Source organism: Panthera leo, chromosome A2, assembly GCF_018350215.1.
Source record: "Panthera leo isolate Ple1 chromosome A2, P.leo_Ple1_pat1.1, whole genome shotgun sequence".
Classification (NCBI taxonomy): domain Eukaryota; kingdom Metazoa; phylum Chordata; class Mammalia; order Carnivora; family Felidae; genus Panthera; species Panthera leo.
The window spans coordinates 121,606,636-121,631,208 of NC_056680.1; the positions used below are offsets into that span (position 1 = coordinate 121,606,636).

General features: G+C 43.1%; 1 protein-coding gene across 1 annotated transcript in view; it reads left to right on the top strand.

Moving 5' to 3' along the window:
- ITPRID1 (ITPR interacting domain containing 1) overlaps window positions 1-21,396 on the top strand; it is an 84,249-nt gene extending 62,853 nt beyond the window's left edge. The window contains exons 9-14 of the mRNA XM_042927618.1: window positions 2,750-2,832; window positions 3,664-4,953; window positions 15,575-15,702; window positions 16,914-17,025; window positions 17,498-17,886; window positions 21,235-21,396. Of these exons, the coding sequence (XP_042783552.1) occupies window positions 2,750-2,832; window positions 3,664-4,953; window positions 15,575-15,702; window positions 16,914-17,025; window positions 17,498-17,803 (1,919 nt within the window). The 3' untranslated portion in view covers window positions 17,804-17,886; window positions 21,235-21,396. The remainder of the gene's footprint in view (window positions 1-2,749; window positions 2,833-3,663; window positions 4,954-15,574; window positions 15,703-16,913; window positions 17,026-17,497; window positions 17,887-21,234) is intronic.
- The last annotated feature ends 3,177 nt before the right edge of the window (window positions 21,397-24,573 follow it).

Consider the following 24,573-nt stretch of genomic DNA (forward strand, 5'->3'; position numbering starts at 1 on the left):
TGTTTCAGGGGAGGGAAATATAGTTCTTATTACTCCAGCTTGCCAGAAGCAGAAGTCTTCTTTAAGTCTATAACCAGAAACCATTTTCCATGTTTTACCCTTAACTATAGAATAAGAGGTAACAGCAAGGTCAAAGACATTGTTTTCTCAAATTTTCTCCCATCGCTCTAGGTTTAAGCTATTAAAAACTTACAGTCTCATATTAAAGGGCTAGTATCCAAAATCTATAAAGAACTCCCCAAACTCCACACCCAAAAAAACAAATAATCCAGTGAAGAAATGGGAAGAAAACATGAATAGACACTTCTCTAAAGAAGACATCCAGATGGCCAATAAGCACATGAAAAGATGCTCAACATCACTTCTCAGCAGGGAAATACAAATCAAAACCACACTGAGATACCACCTCTCGCTGGTCAGAGTGGCTAAAATGAACAAATAAGGAGACTATAGATGCTAGAGAGGATGTGGAGAAATGGGAACCCTCTTGCACTGTTGGTAGGAATGCAAACTGGTGCAACCCCTCTGGAAAACAGTGTGGAGGTTCTTCAAAAAATTAAAAATAGATCTACCCTATGACCCAGCAATAGCACTGCTAGGAATTTACCCAAGGGATACAGGAGTGCTGATGCACCTGTACCCCAATGTTTATAGCAGCACTTTCAACAATAGCCAAATTATGGAAAGAGCCTAAATATCCATCAACTGATGAATGGATAAAGAAATTGTGGTTTATATGCACAATGGAATACTACTTGGCAATGAGAAAGAATGAAATCTGGCCTTTTGTAGCAACGTGGATGGAACTGGAGAGTGTTATGCTAAGTGAAATAAGTCATACAGAGAAGGATAGATGCCATATGTTTTCACTCTTATGTGGATCCTGAGAAACTTAACAGAAGACCGTGGGGGAGGGGAAGAAAAAAAAAGTTAGAGAGGAAGGGAGGCAAGCCATAAGAGACTGTTAAAAACTGAGAATAAACTAAGGGTTGATGGGGGGTGGGAGGGAGGGGAGGGTGGGTAATGGGCATTGAGGAGGGCACCTGTTAGGATGAGCACTGGGTGTTGTATGGAAACCAACCTGACAATAAATTTCATATTAAAAAAAAAACTTACAGTCTCTGATTTTTAGATTTTCACTTTAATGGAGGCTGAATTAAAGAATATGGAGTTTATAAACTTAGATTCTACAAAGCTAAGCTTCTTTCTCTTTACTCTGACCCCAGGATGGGATAGTTGGAATTTGGGTTGGGGCGACCACCTCTGGAACCACATCTCCACCAATTATCTCTGTTCAGACAGATGGGCAGTTAAGACTGGTGGGAGAGAGTCCTAGAAGGAGATGAGGTCCTGCTACCCTTATTAGCAGGGCTTCCCTTGAGGGCTGGATCCAGAACACTTAAGCAGAGGTTGGACTGCTTGTTTGTGTGCTTTTTGCTTTTAACTCCTCTGCAGCAGCTAGTGCTTCAAGCAAAGGTAAATTCCCTGTTTCTCACTTAGATACCAAATAGCCAAGCATGACATCCATCAACAACCCCACTCCCCAGACCCACACCCAACCTTTCTCCTAGGACAAATGAGGCTCCTCTTTCTGCTTCTTGTAGAAGAAGGGCTATTCTCCAAATGCCCTCTGCCCAGGTGACTTCCTCTTCTAACCCCATAAAGCATTTCTTATTAAAGAGCAGCAAAAAAATCCTACAATTTAATCTTTAGCAAGTTGATCCTCTAGTAGCCACCCATATCCCCCACTCCCGCTAATGTAACATATCTATGCAAAAAGTTCAAATAGATTTAGAATTTCCAGACGCTTATGTTTACAAAGTTGTTATCTGCCCTCACTTAACACTGTTCTTTCTCTGCCCCTTCCAGCCTATTGCAATGACAAGAGAAGCAGTCTAAAACATGAGCACAGACTTGTAGTCATAGAGAGTCCAGATGAAGCTAGCTAGGTTCTTATCTAACATTTCGTTAAAAAAAAAAAATAAAGAAGATATACATGTCTTAGTCAGTTAGGGCTGCTATAACAGAATACCACACATTGAGTGGCTTATAAACAACAGAAATGAATTTCTCCTAGTTCTGGAGGCTAGAAGTTCAAGATCAAGGTGCTGGGCCATTTCAGTGCCTGGTGAAGAGCCACTTCCTGGTCCACAGATGGTCACCTTCTCACTGTGTTCCTGCATGGTGGAAGGGACAAGGGGGCTCTCCTCTCTGGGGTCTTTTTTATAAGGTACTAACTCTATTAATGAGACCTCGGCTCTCATTTCCTGATCACTTCCTGAAGGCCCACCTCTTAATACCATCACCGTGGGGGTTAGGATTTCAACATATGACTTTTGGGGGCCATAATATTCAGTTCATTGCAAAATATATACACACAGATATATACATTTTGTTTGTTATTGTTTTATCAGCGTGGCATTTAAGATATACCCATTTCCTGCTGGATTTTCTACCCCTTAGTCAAGACGCATCACAATCATTTGTTATTTAGTTTTAAGAGATGGTAGTTCTTTTTACTTTATTTCATGTTTTTACTCCTTGTATCAGGAAACCAGTGGCACAATTTTCCATAGGCCCTCTGACAATCGATAAAGTAAATCCTTGTAATTCCCTCCTTCATCTACATTTCTGCATTGGGCATTTATGAGGATCTACGGCATGTCGGGCACAGAGGGGGTTTGATCTCAGTCCTGTTGACAGCCTATTTCCCTTCACTTACTCCAGGCCTCTTTATTTCTTTCCACAGGTGCCACAGTGAACAGAGAAAACAGCTGCCAGTCTGACAGCAGCGGGTTCCTGGATGAACCACCAGAACCACTGCCCCTGCAGGTAGAAAGTCCCTGGAGGGCTGGAATAGGAGTAAAAAGAAAGATAAGTAGATTACACGCTGCCACATTTGGAAAAGAGCAACCAGCCCTTAGAAGATATGCACCCTAGGCACCAAAGGGACAGGGGACGATGAAGTCACAATAAACAAGGTGCCATAGGGACACCTGGGGGGCTCAGCCAGTTGAGCTCAGGTCATGATCTAGCAGTCCTTGAGTTCGAGCCCTGCCTCGGGCTCCTTGCTGACAGCTCCAAGCCTGCTTCAGATTCTGTGTCTCCCTCTCTCTCTACCCCTCCCCCACTCAACACTCTGTCTCTCTCAAAAATAAATAAACATTAAACAAATAAAAAAAAAAAGCAAGGTGCCATAAAGCTTAGCATTCCTTTCCTTTTTTTTTCTTTTGACTTTGCTAAATAAGGAAGGTGAGCCTCCTAGAGAGAAGGTCCCAGTTAAAGTAGTAAACTAACATAAACCTGAATTTGTAACCCTGATCTCCTGACTCCTAAGTCAATGGTAATGATAAAGAAACGACACACACATTTTTTTTTTCCCAAGAGACAGAGACAGAGCGCGCGTGTGTGAGCTGAGGAGGGGCAGAGAGAGAGAGAGAGAGAGAGAGAGAGAAAATCTAAAGCAGGGTCGCAGGGTCTGCAGCTCGGAGCCAGAGGTGGGGCTCAAACCCATGAACCGTGAGATCATGACCTGAGCGAAGATGAAGAGTCAGACGCTTAACAGACTGAGCCACCCAGGTGCCCCAGACGCACCCACTTCTTAAACCGAGTGCTTCCACCACCCTCCCGACCCATTTGCCTTTATCCTGGTTTCTCACACAGATGCCTTCCTTGCCAAGCAGCCAGAGTCCTGCTGAGGATGGATGTAGACAGCCGAGGGATCAGAGCCAGCATGCAGTCTCACCCCAGGGCTGCCAACCAGAGTCAGATGAGTCTGATTACAAGGGTACGGTGGGCACATCCTTTCCATATCAAGGCTGGAGTCTCTTGGAAGAAAAGGCCTCGATACAAATGGCGGAGAAAGAGTCTCAGTTTGAGGATGTGGAGGAGCCGCCACGGCCACTGACCCCAGATAGTGCCCTTCACAGGACCACCAGAGGGGGAGAGCGCTCGGGGAAAGGGAGCCAAGTGAGGCAGTCCCCACCCATGCCCCCAACTGAATGTGAGACTGTGGTGGGCACAGTCACCTCTACATGTGATTGTCCTCTGGGGTTTATGGCGACCCATATCGCAAAAATGAAGGACGGGTTGCTGAAGCCTGAGGGGCCTGGGGAAATACATGTGCAAAGCCACTGCTGCGAGTTCCAAAGATCACCTGGAATTGAACCTGCTCACAACAAGTTCCTCCATGTTGACTCTGAGGCCCCAACCGAAGAAGAAGGCAGTAAAACTCATTCTGACACCAACAGTATCTTACCGATGGGAGAAAGTCCACCACAGCACGTCCCCAGGCCCAGTAACATCATGCCCTATACAGTTGACCTCATTCAAATATCCAAAAAGTCCATTCCCCACCTAGGCACACTGGCTGGAGATACTCCCCAAGCAAAGCCAACATTTAGTGCTTTGGGTCAAATACCACCTAGGGCAGAACCTGAGATGGAAAACCTTCCTCCAAACGCTGACTCAAACACTGTGAGCTCCAAGGCTGTGACAGTCCAGATGTCCTCCAATCTGGCATCGGCTGCTCAGAATGCTGTGGCTCTGGGGACTGATTCTAAAGGAACAACTTTAGAATGCACTCTGTGTGACCCTGTCCCCACAACAGAACCAGGACTGGAGACAGAATCAAGACAGTGCAGTGATGTTTCCATTCAGACCTATATACGTGAGCCTAGGCCCTGGCATTGCTGTTCGGCCCCAAGTCTCACCAAATCTGCCTCTCTAGACACAGGCTTCCCTCGTATCTACCCAGCGGGCATCAGCCATGCCGTACCCGCTCACTGCTGTGTCTGCTGTCATTACTGTTCGCACTGCCACTCAGAGAGGCAGAGCCCCAACCCTGTGCCCTCAGCCTGTAGGCACTGCCCATGCTTCCATAATCATCTGGAGGCCCAGTTCATGAAGACTTTGAACGTCCTTCAGGACACTGCAGTGAGGGAGTTGTGTTCTGTAAGTATTCATCTCTGCAAAGACGGGAAGACAGATGGAGCGATACCATGTTGGGGATAATGTTCAGGCCTCCTGAATGCAGGCACTGAGGGCATGCCTTTCTATCTCAGATCATGAGTAGTATCTGTAAAGTGTTTTTTTTTTTAATTTTTTTTTTATTTTTTTTATTTTTTTATTTTTTTTATTTTTTTATTTTTTATTTTTTTTTATTTTTTTTTATTTTTTAATATATGAAATTTACTGTCAAATTGGTTTCCATACAACACCCAGTGCTCATCCCAAAAGGTGCCCTCCTCAATACCCATCACCCACCCTGCCCTCCCTCCCACCCCCCATCAACCCTCAGTTTGTTCTCAGTTTTTAACAGTCTCTAATGCTTTGGCTCTCTCCCACTCTAACCTCTTTTTTTTTTTTTTTTTTTTTTTTTTTTTTTCCTTCCCCTCCCCCATGGGTTTCTGTTATGTTTCTCAGGATCCACATAAGAGTGAAACCATATGGTATCTGTCTTTCTCTGTATGGCTTATTTCACTTAGCATCACACTCTCCAGTTCCATCCATGTTGCTACAAAAGGCCATATTTCATTTTTTCTCATTGCCACGTAGTATTCCATTGTGTATATAAACCACAATTTCTTTATCCATTCATCAGTTGATGGACATTTAGGCTCTTTCCATAATTTGGCTATTGTTGAGAGTGCCGCTATAAACATTGGGGTACAGGTGCCCCTATGCATCAGTACTCCTGTATCCCTTGGATAAATTCCTAGCAGTGCTATTGCTGGGTCATAGGGTAGGTCTATTTTTAATTTTCTGAGGAACCTCCACACTGCTTTCCAGAGCGGCTGCACCAATTTGCATTCCCACCAACAGTGCAAGAGGGTTCCTGTTTCTCCACATCCTCTCCAGCATCTATAGTCTCCTGATTTCTTCATTTTGGCCACTCTGACTGGCGTGAGGTGGTATCTGAGTGTGGTTTTGATTTGTATTTCCCTGATAAGGAGCGACGTTGAACATCTTTTCATGTGCCTGTTGGCCATCCGGATGTCTTCTTTAGAGAAGTGTCTATTCATGTTTTCTGCCCATTTCTTCACTGGGTTATTTGTTTTTCTGGTGTGGAGTTTGATGAGCTCTTTATAGATTTTGGATACTAGCCCTTTGTCCGATGTGTCATTTGCAAATATCTTTTCCCATTCCGTTGGTTGCCTTTTAGTTTTGTTGGTTGTTTCCTTTGCTGTGCAGAAGCTTTTTATCTTCATAAGGTCCCAGTAATTCACTTTTGCTTTTAATTCCCTTGCCTTTGGGGATGTGCCGAGTAAGAGATTGCTACGGCTGAGGTCAGAGAGGTCTTTTCCTGCTTTCTCCTCTAAGGTTTTGATGGTTTCCTGTCTCACATTCAGGTCCTTTATCCATTTTGAGTTTATTTTTGTGAATGGTGTGAGAAAGTGGTCTAGTTTCAACCTTCTGCATGTTGCTGTCCAGTTCTCCCAGCACCATTTGTTAAAGAGACTGTCTTTTTTCCATTGGATGTTCTTTCCTGCTTTGTCAAAGATGAGTTGGCCATACGTTTGTGGGTCTAGTTCTGGGGTTTCTATTCTATTCCATTGGTCTATGTGTCTGTTTTTGTGCCAATACCATGCTGTCTTGATGATGACAGCTTTGTAGTAGAGGCTAAAGTCTGGGATTGTGATGCCTCCTGCTTTGGTCTTCTTCTTCAAAATTACTTTGGCTATTCGGGGCCTTTTGTGGTTCCATATGAATTTTAGGATTGCTTGTTCTAGTTTTGAGAAGAATGCTGGTGCAATTTTGATTGGGATTGCATTGAATGTGTAGATAGCTTTGGGTAGTATTGACATTTTGACAATATTTATTCTTCCAATCCATGAGCAGGGAATGTCTTTCCATTTCTTTATATCTTCTTCAATTACCTGCATAAGCTTTCTATAGTTTTCAGCATACAGATCTTTTACATCTTTGGTTAGATTTATTCCTAGGTATTTTATGCTTCTTGGTGCAATTGTGAATGGGATCAGTTTCTTCATTTGTCTTTCTGTTGCTTCATTGTTAGTGTATAAGAATGCAACTGATTTCTGCACATTGATTTTATATCCTGCAACTTTGCTGAATTCATGTATCAGTTCTAGCAGACTTTTGGTGGAGTCTATCGGATTTTCCATGTATAATATCATGTCATCTGCAAAAAGCGAAAGCTTGACTTCATCTTTGCCAATTTTGATGCCTTTGATTTCCTTTTGTTGTCTGATTGCTGATGCTAGAACTTCCAGCACTATATTAAACAGCAGCGGTGACAGTGGGCATCCCTGTCGTGTTCCTGATCTCAGGGAAAAAGCTCTCAGTTTTTCCCCGTTGAGGATGATGTTAGCTGTGGGCTTTTCATAAATGGCCTTTATGATCTTTAAGTATGTTCCTTCTATCCCGACTTTCTCAAGGGTTTTTATTAAGAAAGGGTGCTGGATTTTGTCAAAGGCCTTTTCTGCATCGATTGACAGGATCATATGGTTCTTCTCTTTTTTTTTGTTAATGTGATGTATCACGTTGATCGATTTGTGAATGTTGAACCAGCCCTGCATCCCAGGAATGAATCCCACTTGATCATGGTGAATAATTCTTTTTATATGCTGTTGAATTCGATTTGCTAGTATCTTATTAAGAATTTTTGCATCCATATTCATCAGGGATATTGGCCTGTAGTTCTCTTTTTTTACTGGGTCTCTGTCTGGTTTAGGAATCAAAGTAATACTGGCTTCATAGAATGAGTCTGGAAGTTTTCCTTCCCTTTCTATTTCTTGGAATAGCTTGAGAAGGATAGGTATTATCTCTGCTTTAAATGTCTGGTAGAACTCCCCTGGGAAGCCATCTGGTCCTGGACTCTTATTTGTTCGGAGATTTTTGATAACCGATTCAATTTCTTCGCTGGTTATGGGTCTGTTCAAGCTTTCTATTTCCTCCTGATTGAGTTTTGGAAGAGTGTGGGTGTTTAGAAATTTGTCCATTTCTTCCAGGTTGTCCAATTTGCTGGCATATAATTTTTCATAGTATTCCCTGATAATTGTTTGTATCTCTGAGGGATTGGTTGTAATCATTCCATTTTCATTCATGATTTTATCTATTTGGGTCATCTCCCTTTTCTTTTTGAGAAGCCTGGCTAGAGGTTTGTCAATTTTGTTTATTTTTTCAAAAAACCAACTCTTGGTTTCGTTGATCTGCTCTACAGTTTTTTTAGATTCTATATTGTTTATTTCTGCTCTGATCTTTATTATTTCTCTTCTTCTGCTGGGTTTAGGCTGCCTTTGCTGTTCTGCTTCTATTTCCTTTAGGTGTGCTGTTAGATTTTGTATTTGGGATTTTTCTTGTTTCTTGAGATAGGCCTGGATTGCAATGTATTTTCCTCTCAGGACTGCCTTCGCTGCATCCCAAAGCGTTTGGATTGTTGTATTTTCATTTTCGTTTGTTTCCATATATGTTTTAATTTCTTCTCTAATTGCCTGGTTGACCCACTCATTCGTTAGTAGGGTGTTCTTTAACCTCCACGCTTTTGGAGGTTTTCCAGACTTTTTCCTGTGGTTGATTTCAAGCTTCATAGCATTGTGGTCTGAAAGTATGCATGGTATAATTTCAATTCTTGTAAACTTATGAAGGGCTGTTTTGTGACCCAGTATATGATCTATCTTGGAGAATGTTCCATGTGCACTCGAGAAGAAAGTATATTCTGTTGCTTTGGGATGCAGAGTTCTAAATATATCTGTCAAGTCCATCTGATCCAATGTATCATTCAGGGCCCTTGTTTCTTTATTGACTGTGTGTCTAGATGATCTATCCATTTCTGTAAGTGGGGTGTTAAAGTCCCCTGCAATGACCACATTCTTATCAATAAGGTTGCTTATGTTTATGAGTAATTGTTTTATATATCTGGGGGCTCGGGTATTTGGCGCATAGACATTTATAATAGTTAGCTCTTCCTGGTGGATAGACCCTGTGATTATTATATAATGCCCTTCTTCATCTCTTGTTACAGCCTTTAATTTAAAGTCTAGTTTGTCTGATATAAGTATGGCTACTCCAGCTTTCTTTTGGCTTCCAGTAGCATGGTAAATAGTTCTCCATCCCCTCACTCTCAATCTAAAGGTGTCTTCAGATCTAAAATGAGTCTCTTGTAGACAGCAAATAGATGGGTCTTGTTTTTTTATCCATTCTGATACCCTATGTCTTTTGGTTGGCGCATTTAATCCATTTACATTCAGTGTTATTATAGAAAGATATGGGTTTAGAGTCATTGTGATGTCTGTATGTTTTATGCTTGTAGTGATGTCTCTGGTACTTTGTCTCACAGGATCCCCCTTAGGATCTCTTGTAGGGCTGGTTTCGTGGTGACAAATTCCTTCAGTTTTTGTTTGTTTGGGAAGACCTTTATCTCTCCTTCTATTCTAAATGACAGACTTGCTGGGTAAAGGATTCTCGGCTGCATATTTTTTCTGTTTAGCACACTGTAGATATCGTGCCAAGCCTTTCTGGCCTGCCAAGTTTCAAAGGAGAGATCAGTCACGAGTCTTATAGGTCTCCCTTTATATGTGAGGGCACGTTTATCCCTTGCTGCTTTCAGAATTTTCTCTTTATCCTTGTATTTTGCCAGTTTCACTATGATATGTCGTGCAGAAGATCGATTCAAGTTACGTCTGAAGGGAGTTCTCTGTGCCTCTTGGATTTCAATGCCTTTTTCCTTCCCCAGTTCAGGGAAGTTCTCAGCTATAATTTGTTCAAGTACCCCTTCAGCACCCTTCCCTCTCTCTTCCTCCTCTGGGATACCAATTATGCGTATATTATTTTTTTTTAGTGTATCACTTAGTTCTCTAATTTTCCCCTCATACTCCTGGATTTTTTTATCTCTCTTTCTTTCAGCTTCCTCTTTCTCCATAACTTTATCTTCTAGTTCACCTATTCTCTCCTCTGCCTCTTCAAGCCGAGCCATCGTGGATTCCATTTTGTTTTGCAATTCGTTTAAAGCGTTTTTCAACTCCTCGTGACTGTTCCTTAGTCCCTCGATCTTTGTGGCAAGAGATTCTCTGCTGTCCTGTATACTGTTTTCAAGCCCAGCGATTAATTTTATGACTATTATTCTAAATTCACTTTCTGTTATATTATTTAAATCCTTTTTGATCAGTTCATTAGCCGTTGTTATTTCCTGGAGATTCTTCTGAGGGGAATTCTTCCGTTTGGTCATTTTGGAGAGTCCCTGGCGTGGTGAGGACCTGCAGTGCACTTCCCCTGTGCTGTGGTGTATAACTGGAGTTAGTGGGCAGGGCCGCAGTCCGACCCGATGTCTGCCCCCAGCCCACTGCTGGGGCCACAGTCAGACTGGTGTGTGCCTTCTCTTCCCCTCTCCTAGGGGCGGGATTCACTGTGGGGTGGCGTGTCCCGTCTGGGCTACTTGCACACTGCCAGGCTTGTGTTGCTGGGGATCTGGCGTATTAGCTGGGGTGGGTAGGCAAGGTGCACGGGGGCTGGAGGGGCAGGCTTAGCTCGCTTCTCCTTAGGTGATCCACTTCAGGAGGAGCCCTGTGGCAGCGGGAGGGAGTCAGATCCGCTGCCGGAGGTTTGGCTCCGCAGAAGCACAGAGTTGGGTGTTTGCGCGGAGCGAGCAAGTTCTCTGGCAGGAACTGGTTCCCTTTGGGATTTTGGCTGGGGGATGGGCGGGGGAGATGGCGCTGGCGCCTTTGTTCCCCGCCAAGCTGAGCTCTGCCGTCCGGGGGCTCAGCAGCTCTCCCTCCCTTTGTCCTCCAGCCTTCCCGCTTTCCGAGCAGAGCTGTTAACTTATGACCTCCCAGACGCTAAGTCGCGCTTGCTGTTGGAACACAGTCCGTCCGGCCCCTCCGCTTTTGCCAGCCAGACTCAGGGGCTCTGCTTGGCCGGCGAGCCGCCCCTCCGCCCCGGCTCCCTCCAGCCAGTCCGTGGAGCGCGCACCGCCTCGCCGCCCTTCCTACCCTCTTCCGTGGGCCTCTCGATGCGCTTGGCTCCGGAGACTCCCTTCTGCTAATCCTCTGGCGGTTTTCTGGGTTCTTTAGGCAGGTGTAGGTGGAATCTAAGTGATCGGCAGGACGCGCTGTGAGCCCCGCGTCCTCCTACGCCGCCATCTTCCGGAACCTCTTTAATTTTTTTTTTAACGTTTATTTATTTTTGAGACAGAGAGAGACAGAGCATGAACAGGGGAGGGGCAGAAAGAGAGGGAGACACAGAATCCGAAACAGGCTCCAGGCTCTGAGCGGTCAGCACAGAGCCTGATGCGGGGCTCGAACTCATGGACCGTGAGATCATGACCTGAGCCGAAGTCGGATGCTCAACCGACCGAGCCACCCAGGCGCCCCTCTGTAAAGTGTTTTATAGCTTACCATATATGCCCTCAAATTTCTTCTTATCTGATGCGTCCAATCAATCACCTTCTGAAGTAAGGAGGCAAATTTCATTATTAATCCCCATTTACAGAGGGATCTAGAACAATGAAGTCATGTGTAAGGTTATAAACAGTAACGCATCTGTACTTATCTCCAATTCAGTCTGACTGAACAGTTCTCTGTCCTAAATTCACTTAGCTGAATAATCTAGCACAAGGTATGAACGCTCTCTGAGCCTGTTTTGTAAAATAGGGAGACTGTTCATGCCACCAACACAGGCTTGTTTTAGGTTAAGTGAGAGATTGCTTGTGAAGCACTCAGCACACTCAGGCACTCAAAACAGTGCCCAGCACACAGAAAGCCCTAGAAAATGCTAATTGTATGGCTGCTTCTGAGACATAGCATGGGGGGAAGCTCAGAGCCAGGTACAGGATAAGGACTGGCTCTGGAAGCCAGGCAGGAAGACACTGATTAGAACGAGGACCACCGATTAAGCCTGGGCCACCTCCACGGGTGAGTGACCCTCCATGCAGACAGAGCCCTCCTCATTTCTCTAGCTGGTGTTAACAGATGACCTTGGGCCCACGTAGACCCAGCTGTGTGGAGAGATCTGGCAACTGGAAATAGACCTTTCTCTTCACTTGACACTATGAGACATCAGCACTTCTGCAGAAAATACAGGGGTTTTGCATCTCATTATGCACAATGACCATCTTTAGACTTGTGTGTGGCTTTCAAATGAGTAGGCATTTAAATGAGAGTGTCCATACAACCAGCTCATGTTTTCTAAAACCTTGTCTCACATTACCTTAGCCTGCTCTCCTCTTAGAATTCACAATTATCCAAAAAAACAATGAGGGGGCGCCTGGGTGCCTCAGTCAGTTAAGAGTCCAACTTCAGCTCAGGTGATGATCTCACGGGTTCAAGCCCCATGTCGGGCTCTGTGCTGACAGCTGGGAGCCTGGAGCCTGCTTCAGATTCTGCGTCTCCCGCTCTCTCTGTCCCTCTCCCGCTCACACTGTCTCTTTCTCCTTCAAAAATAAACATTAAAAAAATTTTTTTGATGCTATTTTTACAACAACTTGATCTGACATTATACATCCTGAAATGCATAGCATGTCAGGTTTTATTAGATGACAGTGCATTTCTCCATATTTAGATTCAAGGAACCACAAACATACATTCAAAGAAAATAATCAACACACACGTGCATTATTATACTTACGTGCGGGTATACACACATGCACACACACACACTTGCAGAAAAGCAAGTAAAAATGGGGGAATGCATTCACCCATGAGAGGAGGCTACTTAAACTGAAGAACAAACTCAAGAATGAAGAGAAAAGCCATCTATGGTGGGTGAGTCTGGGTTTGTAAGGCCTGAAAAATATTCTGGAGAAAAATGTCTCTAAATCAGATGCTAAGTGCTAGCTAGGACTACAAAAATTATTTATAAAAAAAAATTATCTGGAAAATGGATCTTGAACCACATGAAGATTATAGGCAGGGATAGGTACTATCTCTTACCTGTCAATGGAAGTTCCAACTGCGCTTTGAAAGTAACTGCAATTTTAGATAAAAGACTCAGAAAAATCCCCATCTCATCCCCTTACAGAGAAATATGCAACTGTGCAGAGACTCATTTGACTAATTGGCAGATTCCATTTTTGTTGTCCTGTGGGTCATCTAAAATAATGGTTTGTAGGTATGATTAATTCTTATATATGTGTGTGAATTCTTCATAATAATTTATTAATTTAAAAAAAACTCTCCAGGAAAGAAAATGATATTATCTGAAAAAGATTTTTAGATATTAGAAAATGCTTCTATAATGTTTATTATTTAGATTTAAATAAAAAGGAAGCATACACAGAACGTAGAAAGTAATCAGAGCCAACTCAAAAGTGAAGTTTCAATGTTTTCTGGTGCTGTTGCTCTTACTATTGAAGTTAAAGTCTGTTTTAATGGGCTTGGGTCGTCAAAGTAGACCTTCAATTAACCTTGGGTTACAACCCAACACTTATATTGGAAAAAAGAGTTCAAAACAACTTCTTTTTTGTTTTCCTTGCCGAAATTTTTCCTTTTCTCTGAAACTACTTCTATACCTGTTCTAGAGCTGAAATGTAGCTTTAGTATTTCCAAATGACCAGAAGATGGCAGTGTTTCAGAATCTTCCGCATCACTCCCTTCTGAGGGACCAAATGGCCATCAGTTATTCCTAAATTCCAGCCCTGCATGCCTTCCAATCACAAAGGGTTACCCTAAAATAACTAGATGAAGCATAATATTTAATGTCTCTAATGCTCAGCCTACTTGAGCGCCATATTTCCATGCCCCTGGCCTCACCATCCCTAGAACTTGTCAATTAGGACCATTCAAACAACTCACTCTTAAGAAACGAATAACTTCTCCCTGTGTCCAGCTACACTGTAGTTAATAATCCCTGCTATAACTCAGTTAGATCTTGAGAAGAGAATAAATGAATCAGGATACCTGGGCTTGAAATCTGCCCTTTTTTGACCTTGGACAAGTCAGTTTGCCATTCCGTTTCAGAGCACTTCTCTATAATAAGAGCCCTCCGTGACCTCTAAGATTTTTCTGGTTTCAAGAGCCCTACTGAGGTCACCTTTCAAGCATGCTTGTCAACATCAATAACAGTTCAAAGACTCCTCTACCTGGTTCGAATGTACTCACACTGAAGCCAAAGTAATTTGAGAGTTTTGCCATGTAAAGTATGTTTTTCATATAAAAATATTAGAGGACGGAATCAAAACTGAACTCTCAAAGCAAAATGATGAGGAGTTTTCAGTAGAAAAACATCACTTGAAGGAAAGTATATCCATTATGACAATTTCAGTAAAAATAACCATGAGGCTGCCAGGATTTGACCATGGCGTTTTGGGGACAAGAGTAAGAAATCTGAGACTTCCTAAAAACAGGGCTAAGAGGAATTAACACAGTTGTAAGACCAGTCTCTGTGGAAGGAATAAGAGGAAGTTGAAAGAGGGCTGCCATAAAAATCAGCTTCTTTTAAAGAGCTTTCCAGGGGTGCCTGGGTGGCTGAGTCAGTTCAGCATCCGACTTCGGCTCAGGTCATGATCTCACCATTCGTGAGTTCAAGCCCCATATGGGCTCTGTACTGACAGCTCAGAGCCTGAAGCCTGCTTCAGATTCTGTATCTCCTCTCTCTGCCTGCCCCCCATCCTCATGCTCTGTCTCTCTTGGTATCTCAAAAATAAATAAACATTAAAAAAAAAATTAAAGAGCTTTCCAGAAGCTCTACCAGGCCTGGGAGAGAGAGCATTACAGCCTAAAAAGCATTAATGTCACTTAAAGTCAGATGGATGGAGATGCTGGGGTTCTGGATCATGCATCTATTCAAAGCATGATCCAACCTGGGCTGGAAAACTAGGCGGGTAACTAGTAAAAATTCAGCAAATCGTGAGGTTCCTGACAAATGGACTGGGCTTCGGGGCTGCGGGAAGATACATAAATTAGGAAACCAAGGCAGAAGCACAGTCATGCAGAGAAAAGTACGATTTAAAGAACGATTCACATCAGGAGCAATAAGGAGCAGGATAGGGAGAATAGACAGAGTTCAATTCTAGATTCACTTCATGAAGAGAGTAGGATGCCTCATCTATGTCTGCCTTACTCCAGATGAGCTTGTTAGCTACATGGAGCTGATCCTGCAGATTTCACCACCAGGGATTGTGGTTAAGCAGGGCTAAGACTAATAAAAACATATTCTAAGCAGACTCTCTCTAATCAAACACATACCATCCAGACAGATGTGTTCAATGTTATTGAGATTCAGAGTGAGGCAGTATTCAGCACCCAAATTAAACAAGATTTAACAAGACTCAACTTTTCTAAGCACAAGCCCTCGCTCTGGGCGTTTGTCTACTGCTCTCCCTTATCTACATCCTTGCACCCCCACATCACCTAGTCCTCCAGACAGCCTTTCTGTCTCTGGGACACGATGCCACCAAGGGCCGTCCTATAACAGCTGCTCTTCTGTCCCAGACCAGTATTGCCTCCACTAGCCTGGAGAAGCCAAAGGCTGGCCTTTCCCTCTTTTCTCCCCCACACATTAGCAATAGGGCTCCACTGCAGACCAGGGAGCCCAGGTGGGAAGGCAGGCTCGGCCATGGTGAGCTCTTGCAGTGAATCAGGAAGGACTCCCTTCTCAGCTCTTTTCTAATTGTTCTCAGTGCACAGTCCAGGAGATGGAAGCCATGAAGACGGTGTGCCAGTGTTTCCGGGAGCATTTAGAGGAAATTGAACGGCACCTTACAGGACAGCAGGCACTCTTTTACAGGGACATGTCAGAGGAGGAAAGGTAATTATTGAAGAGAGTCATAAAAGTAGCAGCCCACACACCTGGAGCAAGGAAAGGTAATCAGGGCAGGACAGATGAGCACCAGGGAGCAGGATTAATGAGAAATGAGTCCTTTTCCTTTGCTTTCCTGTTCTTGTCCTTTGCTTTCTCAGTGGGAGTCAGTGAGAGCTATTTGCTAGATAGCAACGCTTACTCTTTAAGGCCAAGGCTATTTGAAGTCAGAGGATGGGCAGTCAGCTGGGAAGAGGGGTGGCCAGCGGGATATCTTCAATTGATGTCAATGGGACTTATGCAAATGTAAATGTTGGAAATCTGCATTATTTTCACATAGATTACAAGCATATATCCCAAAAGTAGATTAGCCATTGCCTGGTCCTGAAGGGTGGGAATAGGGTTCAACTGTTAAGGGGCACAGCTTTTATGGGGCAGATGGAAGCATTCCTAAACTGCCTGGTGGTGAGAGATATCACTTGGCAACTTTACTAAAAATCATTGTAGTATACTGTTAAAATAGGTAAATTTTGTGGGATGCAAATTATTCTGCAATAGAGTTGTTTAAAAAAGAAAGGAAACCTGGGGCTCCTGGGTGGCTCAGTTGGTTGAGCATCCGACTTCAGCTCAGGTCATGATCCCATGGTTTGCGGGTTCGAGCCCCGCGTTGGGCTCTGCACTGACAGCTCAGAGCCTGGAGCCTGCTTCTGGTCCTGTGTCTCTCTCTTTCTCTGCCCCTCCCCTGCTCAAGCTCTGTCTATCAAAAATAAATAAATTAAAAAAAAAAAAACATTTTAAAAGAAAGAAAACCTGCCCTGGTAATATACCTATGTCTGCAACTGATACAAATAAAGAAGGTGACATTCCCTTTTAAGAAATGCCAGAGGAGTGAGGCACCTGGGTGACTAGTCGGTTAAGCTTCGGACTCTCAGTTTCAACTCAGGTCATGATCTCATGGTTTGTGGGTTTGAGACCTGCCTTGAGCTCCACGCCGACCTTGCGGAGCCTGCTTGGGATTCTTCTCTCTCTCTCTCTCTCTCTCTCTCTCTAAATAAATAAATAAATAAACTGAAAAGAAAAGAAAAGGAAAGAAAAAAGAAAAGAGGAGAAGAGAAAAGAAAAGAAATGTCAGAGGAGTGACCTCCATCTTGAGAGGGACGATGGAGGACTGCGCTTGGAGGTGATGTGAAATTTGGTGATTTTCTATTCTTTCCATGCAGGGAAGAGGCAGAGCAACTGCAGACTCTACGCCAGGCCCTGCGGCAGCAGGTGGAGGAGCTGGAGTTTCAGTTAGGAGACCGGGCTCGGCAAATCAAAGACGAGATTCTATTGGTACGAGGCAGTGGGGTGTGAAGATTGATCACATCCTGCCCACCATAGGAGGGATGCATTAAATCAAAACCTGATTGCACATTCATTTCAGATGCTAGGGTTATGTGCCAATGCCTCTATTTTAAATATAAAGAAACTGAAGCCCAGAAAAGTGCATCACTTGGCCCAAGGCCACGTGGCTGCCTAGCTGATGGCAGTGCAGGATTAGAACTCAGGTCATCTAATTCCTATGCCAATCTTTCCTCCTGCCTTGTAAATAAGAGATAAATATTATTAGCCATTTCCCCAAAGAGAATAAGAAACACAGCTTTTGAGCTAGTGTGGCTTAGTCACTTCCAGAAGCTCCTGCTAGCTCACAGAGCCCACTCTAGAGAATTCCCTGCCCATGAGTACCTTTCCCACAAGTCTGGCTTAGTTATTTGGCACAAATATGGTAAATTGTCCTCTCTTTCTTTTCTTATTTTCCTTGTAGCAGTTTGAGCTTCTCACAGAGGAACAATGGAAACACTATACAAATCTGCATCACTGTAACTGGACAGAAGAAAACGATGGCCAGACTTCGTGTGCTAAAATCCACTCAGCCATGGCCTCCCGGGTTGCCTTTCTTCTGGATGAATACCAGCAGGTTCCCGGCTCAAGCGTGACCCATACAGCTGCCTGTTCCCCACCCACCTGGAAGAGCAACACCAGGATATCTCCTCCAGCTCAGGCTGAGTCAGGTCCAGTCCCTTTGTCAAATTGTCCTATTGGAGAAAAGGATACAAATGACTTCCTCTAGATCAGAGCCGTTTTGATGACCTTCCTGCAAAACATAAGAGCACATTCTCACCAGACAAGGAAATCTAAATTTCCCCCCAAAAGGTGTCTATCAATTCTTCTTCAGCTATTTTTGAAAACATTCTACTCTGGGGGGCAGCTGGGGGGCTCAGTCGGTTAAGTGTCTGACTTTGGCTCAGGTCATGATCTTGGGGTTCATGAGTTTTAGCCCAGCGTCAGTCTCTGTGCCGACAGCTCAGAGCCTGGAGCCTCCTTTGGATTCTGTCTGTCTGTCTGTCTGTCTCTCTCTCTCTCTCTCTCTGCCCCTCCCCTGCTCATTCTCTGTCTTTCTCTCGAAAATGAATGAACATTAAAAAAATTTTTTTTTTAAATATTCTACTCTGGGGATGACTGGGTAGCTCAGTCAGTTAGGCCTCTGACTCTTGATCTCAGCTCAGGTCTTGATCTCAGGGTCATGAGTTCAAGCCCCGTATTGGGGCATGAAGCCTACTTAAATATACATATATTCTACTGTTGTTGAACCCAGGAGAAACTCAATATTTCAATATTCATCCAATACAGAATTAATGAGCACCTACTGTGTTCCTGGCACAGGGAATATGTATCTTGGTAGCCAAGATGTTAGACAAAGAGAGAAAATAACAACAAACGAGTAAGATAATTTCAATATTGACAAATGCCATCGGAGAGGATAGTGTGGGAACAACGTAGGGGGTGGTGTGGAAGAAAAGCATATGGCATTCCTGAGGGTGACAAGGAAGACCTTGCTGACAGGAGGCTATTTGACTAAGACTCAAAGAGTGAGGAAGAGGAAGCCATGTGAAATTCTGGGGAAAGAACCTTTAAAGCAGAAGGAATGGGAACCTTAACGGCCCTGAGACAAAAACAGCCGGAGTCGCTGAGCACATGAGTGATGGGAGCACGGAGGGAGACGAAGTCCACGGGACCCATTGTGCACCAGAGTCTGAGAGCAGATCCTTCTTCCATGTGGAAGCCATTACAGGTTTTAAACACGATTGTCATATAGTCAGGGTTACATCTAAAAATCACGCGGACTGCCTGTGGAGAACACACTGCCGGGGACTTGCAGCTGGGCAGCACTTCCGGTCATGACACCATTGGTATAATCCCTGAGGTGAGAAAGTGTCAAGCTGCTTCCGTGCAGCCGGAGAGGTGTGTGAGGCCGCCATCCCAGGGAAATGCAGGATGCATTGGCAGGCTTGAAGTGCTGAAGGAATGCTAAGGAACAGGGAATAATCGAGGAATGGAATCGTCAGAAAAACCTCATGGAAAAAGTAACCCCTTGAGAGAAGTTATAATTTGTATAAGATGGGCAAGTGGAGGTCACTTCCTAGCACAGAAACTAGGAGGCTAATTCTTTTGAGACCCCCCACTACCAGAATGGGTCGCCTAGCCCTTCTCATGCTTCATCCTCCTTGCTTTTCAGAAACCTTTGGCTTCAGTAGACCTCTCCTACCCTCTGGACCATCCCACAGTCTCTTCTTTTTCTCTCTCCACACCCACTTCCCCAATATACACACTCAGTCTACAAGCATCTTTAGCTCCAGTTCCCGCCCTCTCTGGAATTCCTATCCAGCACTTTCTACTCTCTGTCAGATAGTTTCACCCGGAAGACCTGCCTGTATGTCTCACTCAGCATCTAACACTTATCCTGTTATTTCCCGAATCAGTTCATCTTCCTGATACTCTCTGTTGATGGCATTACTGTTCTCCTTGACATGCAGACTCAGAACCACAAATTCACGTTGTTGCCTCATCCTCCTTCACTCTCTTCCCCCAGAATCAATGAACACATCACTGCTGAGTTTACTGCCGTAATGCCATTCCCACAAGCCCCTTCAGAACCTGTTACCCAGTGAAGACCCAACAGAGGGGCCTCCTAACTGCCTCTAGCTTCCTTCCCTCTGAGCTATACTGGCCTCTGCCAAATTGGTCTCCCTCATGCATCACTTGGGTCAAATTACACTGGCCCAGCAAGAACTTTTAGGATATCCTAGAGACTTAGAGAGAAGTCACAAGATCATACTTCCCAGAGCAGTCTTGCACCAAAAAAACTCTGTGTCTTGCCATTATTATGCCCCTCTCTGTATCTCCCGTTGCCTCATTTCCCTTTAGTACATCCCTGTTTTGGCTCCTACATGATGGTTCAGCTTCCAGCCCCAACTTGGCTCCTGTTATATTGCATATATATCCCCCTAAATTGTCTTTTTCTAAAATTTTTAAGCTTTTTCCTCTTTGTCTGGGTCAGACTCCAGGCTCCCTGGTTTATCTTTATTTCTCCAATGTAGACTTTGGAAAGTTTGCTGTGGTTTCTGCCTGGATAATCAGCCAGATGACTTCAGATATGATGGAGGAGGAAAAGGAGACCTGTTGCCTTCAGATGAAGGGTAGCATATGGAAACCCCAAGGATCGCTAAACATCTCATGGCATTTCCTTACTTAGTCTCCTAACTTTCCAACAAAGAGCACAAACAGGGAACCAGGATGTGGAGAGGCTGCCCATCTCTCCAGAACCATGACTGTCTTCAGCCCCCGATGACCTGATTGCCAATGCTATATCTTCCATAGCTCATGCCCTTCCTCTCATAGACATGAGACCTCTGGAAACCCAGGCCACCTGGGGATCTGTGGATTACTGCTGGTGTCCACAGTGGTTCTCCATCTTGAATACCCTTTAAACTCACTGGGGAGCTTTAAAAAATACTGACATTGAAGCCCCACCCCAGATCAATTAAATAAGAATTCCCAGGGATGGGATCCAGGTATCTACAAATTTTTAAGGTTCTTCAGATGATTCTGATTTGCAGTTAAAACTGAGAATTGTTGTTCTAGACAGAGAGGCTACCTTACAATTCAATCTTTCCCTGCTGTTTTCTAAGGACTCTTTGATTTCCCCTTTTCCTTTCTATACCACCCCTCTCAGCTAAAGAAGGCTTTCACAATCCATTTGGTTGCGACAGTCACTAAATAACAAAATTAGGAGAGAAAAGAAAGAAAAAATGACATGTGGACTTTATTTCTGTTTTTACAGCATTGACTTCTACCTTGCTCATCAGTTTCATTTTTATTTATAGAGAAGCAGTAAACAGATGACTTTGTTCTGTTTTCCTTCCTTTCCCAAAAGTCCTATTCCAAATGTGATGAAACAGATTAAATATACATATTTGATTAGGTAGGTCAGGGTAAGGATTGTTTGTTTCCTCCATCGAACACCTTCATTCTCTTGCAGGAAACGTCTGTATAAAGTAGCCAATTACAAAAATTATGGAAATTTCTTTTCAATGTATACAGTTGTTCCACCCAGAGGATACAACACAAACATTCTAGGAAGGTGAGCAATTAGGCAATTTTCCTTTACAATGTAAACATTAAAAGTAAATGCAAGGCTGGGTGTTTGAATATTATTTATAGCACCCGAAGATACGAAGCAAGTCTCTCAAGGATAGAATCCACAACAAGCGCTCAGGTAACTCAAAAACTCTGACCTTATGATGTCACCTGTCTTCTGTTCTTCCACCTTCTCCATAAATAAACTTCGAAAATTCATGTGTATAAGTACCGTGCGCTAACTGAATGCACCACTGGAGCACTGGCTGTTGTATGGAAACCAATTTGACAATAAATTTCATATTTAAAAAAATAAATAAATGTTAAAAACAACAAACATATTCATGTGCATATCATGGTATTTATAGCTGCTACAGTGCATCACTCTGGTATCAATTTGCTCAACTTAATATATCATAAAACATTGTGGGTATGGACAGGATGTCAAAGTGTTTTCTGGAGTTACCCGGCAAAGAAAATGCCTTCCACCTCGAATCTTCGGGCATACCTTGCTGGCCTATGTCTTTATTTCAGTGTGATACACGATGTCCCATGCCAAGCACTTACATTACAATCTCTTGTTCTCAAAAGTGGGTTCACAGCAAAACTGCTCATTAGGCTTGGAAAACATTTTTTTTTTTTTCCTGAGAACCTAGCTTAAAGCTAAATAAGATTCCACTTTGGAGTCCAGATGTATTTTAACAAATTTCAGACATGCTTTTGTCTTGAGTTGATTCCACAGAAAACAGATGGAAATTAAGATTTGGTGGTTATTAGCTGATATGATCAAAGCGGATAAAATGGACTGACCATGCAGGACGCCATTTGTTTATATAAAACTAGGAGTCTTTTGCGTGTGACAAACTTTATCTCGTTTGAGTCTCACAGTGCTGAGGGGAGTATTCCCCATTTGAGCAGTGAGGGAGTGAAGATCTGGAGAGATGGACCTACACACTGAGTCTTCTGCTTTATCATTAATAGACAATGGCATGCTGGAGTTAGGGACTCAAGCTCTGGAGTTACATCCAGGGTTTGAAGCTTAAATCCGACTCGACTACTTATCTCTGTGTTGGGTAAACTACTGTAACCCCCTAAGCCGCAGTGTCACCATCTATAAATTACCAGAATTAATGCATACATTAATGCCCTTTAGAACAAGCCTGGAACATGGTTCAGTATGATTCCATACTGAGTCTGGCTCGGTATGATTAGGATCCTGTTGATAATAATGAGAATAGAAGCAACTTTTTAATATCTACTCCATGCAAGGTACTGGGCTAGATATTGTGTGTGTATTTTCACTCATCTTTACAACAATCCTGAAAGAGGAGAATGAACACAAGCTCACACACACACACACACACACACATACTCAAGAAGGTTGTAAATTGTCTAAGTTCCGGCAACTGGTAAGAGATTGAGTTGACTCTCTGATTCCCTGTTTTGCCAGTGATTCCCCTTTGTGGCTCTGCCAAGGCTTGGGGCTTATGTGGAGCTCACTGATGGATCCAAATCAGCCAGAGTAGCCCTGCTTTTGACTACATTTCATATTGGGCTTTAATAGAGATTTTCCTTTAAAAAAAAAATCTCGTTTCTACAGAAAAATTTGAAAAGTGCTGTACTATGCTAATCACACATGACTCATACGTTCAGATACAGGTTCTGAGTTGCTTTCATACAAGGAAATGACTGCCACCACACAGGAACCCTCAAGAACCTACCATCCAAAAACTCTTAGCTTACTGCCACTTGCCCCACTGCCAGGAATAAGGGCAACAGGTCCTTTGCAGTCTCTGAATGATTTTCTGGGGAGTCTTTTTGTTCTATCATCAAGTCCCAAGATCCTGAATTCTCTTTCTTTGAATGTTGACTGTATTCAAGTTGACTATATTCAGGAAAACCCAGATCACATATTTAAAAAACAGAGGAGATCGTTGCAAAAATATTTATAGGAAGTTAAAAACATAGCAAACTCTTGCAGCACCTGGGTGACTCAGTTGGCTAAGTGTCCGACTTCGGCTCAGGTCATGATCTCAAGGTTCGTGGGTTCAAGCCCCACGTCAGGCTCTGTGCTGACAGCTCAGAGCCTGGACTCTGCTTCGGATTCTGTGTCTCCCTCTCTCTCTGCCCCTCCCCTGCTCGCTCACTCTCTCTTTCTCAGAAATAAATAAACATTAAGAAAAAAATTTTAAGAAACATAGCACACGCTTTTTAATTTTGAAACCCAAGTCAGGGTTGGAGTCATTTCATTTCATTTCATTGGCAAAAAAGGAAAAGGTCAAACCATACTACCAGATTATTTTCAAATTTAGAAATTGGAAAGAAAACAATTTAACCTCTTCTATATCAAAGGACAGGAGTTGCTTCCCTGTATTAACTTCATTCTATCCAGATTCTATTTCTGTATTCAAGGCCAAAGCTTTGAACAGAGAAGACTGGCTTGAGAAACAATATTGGTAACTCAAGTCACATATTTTCCTTGGTTTTGTTATGCATGAGTGAAGACCCAGGTTGCAAGGTAGAGACAAAAAAGATAAAACCTTGAAGATTGCTTCAAACCACAGCATATGCATAGGCTATGTAGTTTTGTCTAGGAAAGTACTTTTTTTTTGGTCCACAGATAAACATTTCCCACAAAAGTATCCCATTAGATTTCATTTAACAGATTTTCCCTTATATGTGGATTTTTGTCCACAGGACAAGAGTTATTTTGTCTTCAAAAGGAATAATTCTGTTGAGAAAAAAAGAAGAGAGAAGACTTTCTCATTATGTGAAAACCTGGTCTATTTTCTTTGGGTTTTTTCTTTGTTGAGAAAGTAATCCGTTTCTGTGGCATAACACTAGTCAAATAAAACGGGACATTTGTGCAGAGGTTAAAGATTAAAAGTAGCTTCCCTTTGAGAAGAAAAGCTTCAGAGTGTTTTATTGTGGGTTGGTGGGTTGCATATCTAATTTCAAATTATAATTAAAATAACAACAGCCATACTTTGCAGGGATTGTGGGTTATTAAAAATGATGTCAAATTACCTTTTTTGAAAATTGAGAGAATATGAACAGAAGCCAAAATACAGATGGCATCTTTCTCTAACCAAACTCAGTCTCTAATAGTCTAATTGTAAAACATTAGTTGGCCAGAGGCTTAGTATGGGATGTGCCCTCTCTGAATCTGCCCTCAGTTAAGTAAAGGAAGAGCCCTCTGCATCGAAGGTGGTTTCTTATTTGAATCCTATTGAGGACTTTTCCCTTTGGGGGTACTTTAAGAGCTCAGGAAAATGGAAAGGAAAATGGAAGGGAAAGACAACAATTCCTAAATTACACCTACATTTTCTTTATTCCCATTATCCTTCAATAATTGCTTATTTGTTGATGACAATGTACATGAGTCACAGGACATCTGCATTTTTCTTTTTTAAAATGTAAAGT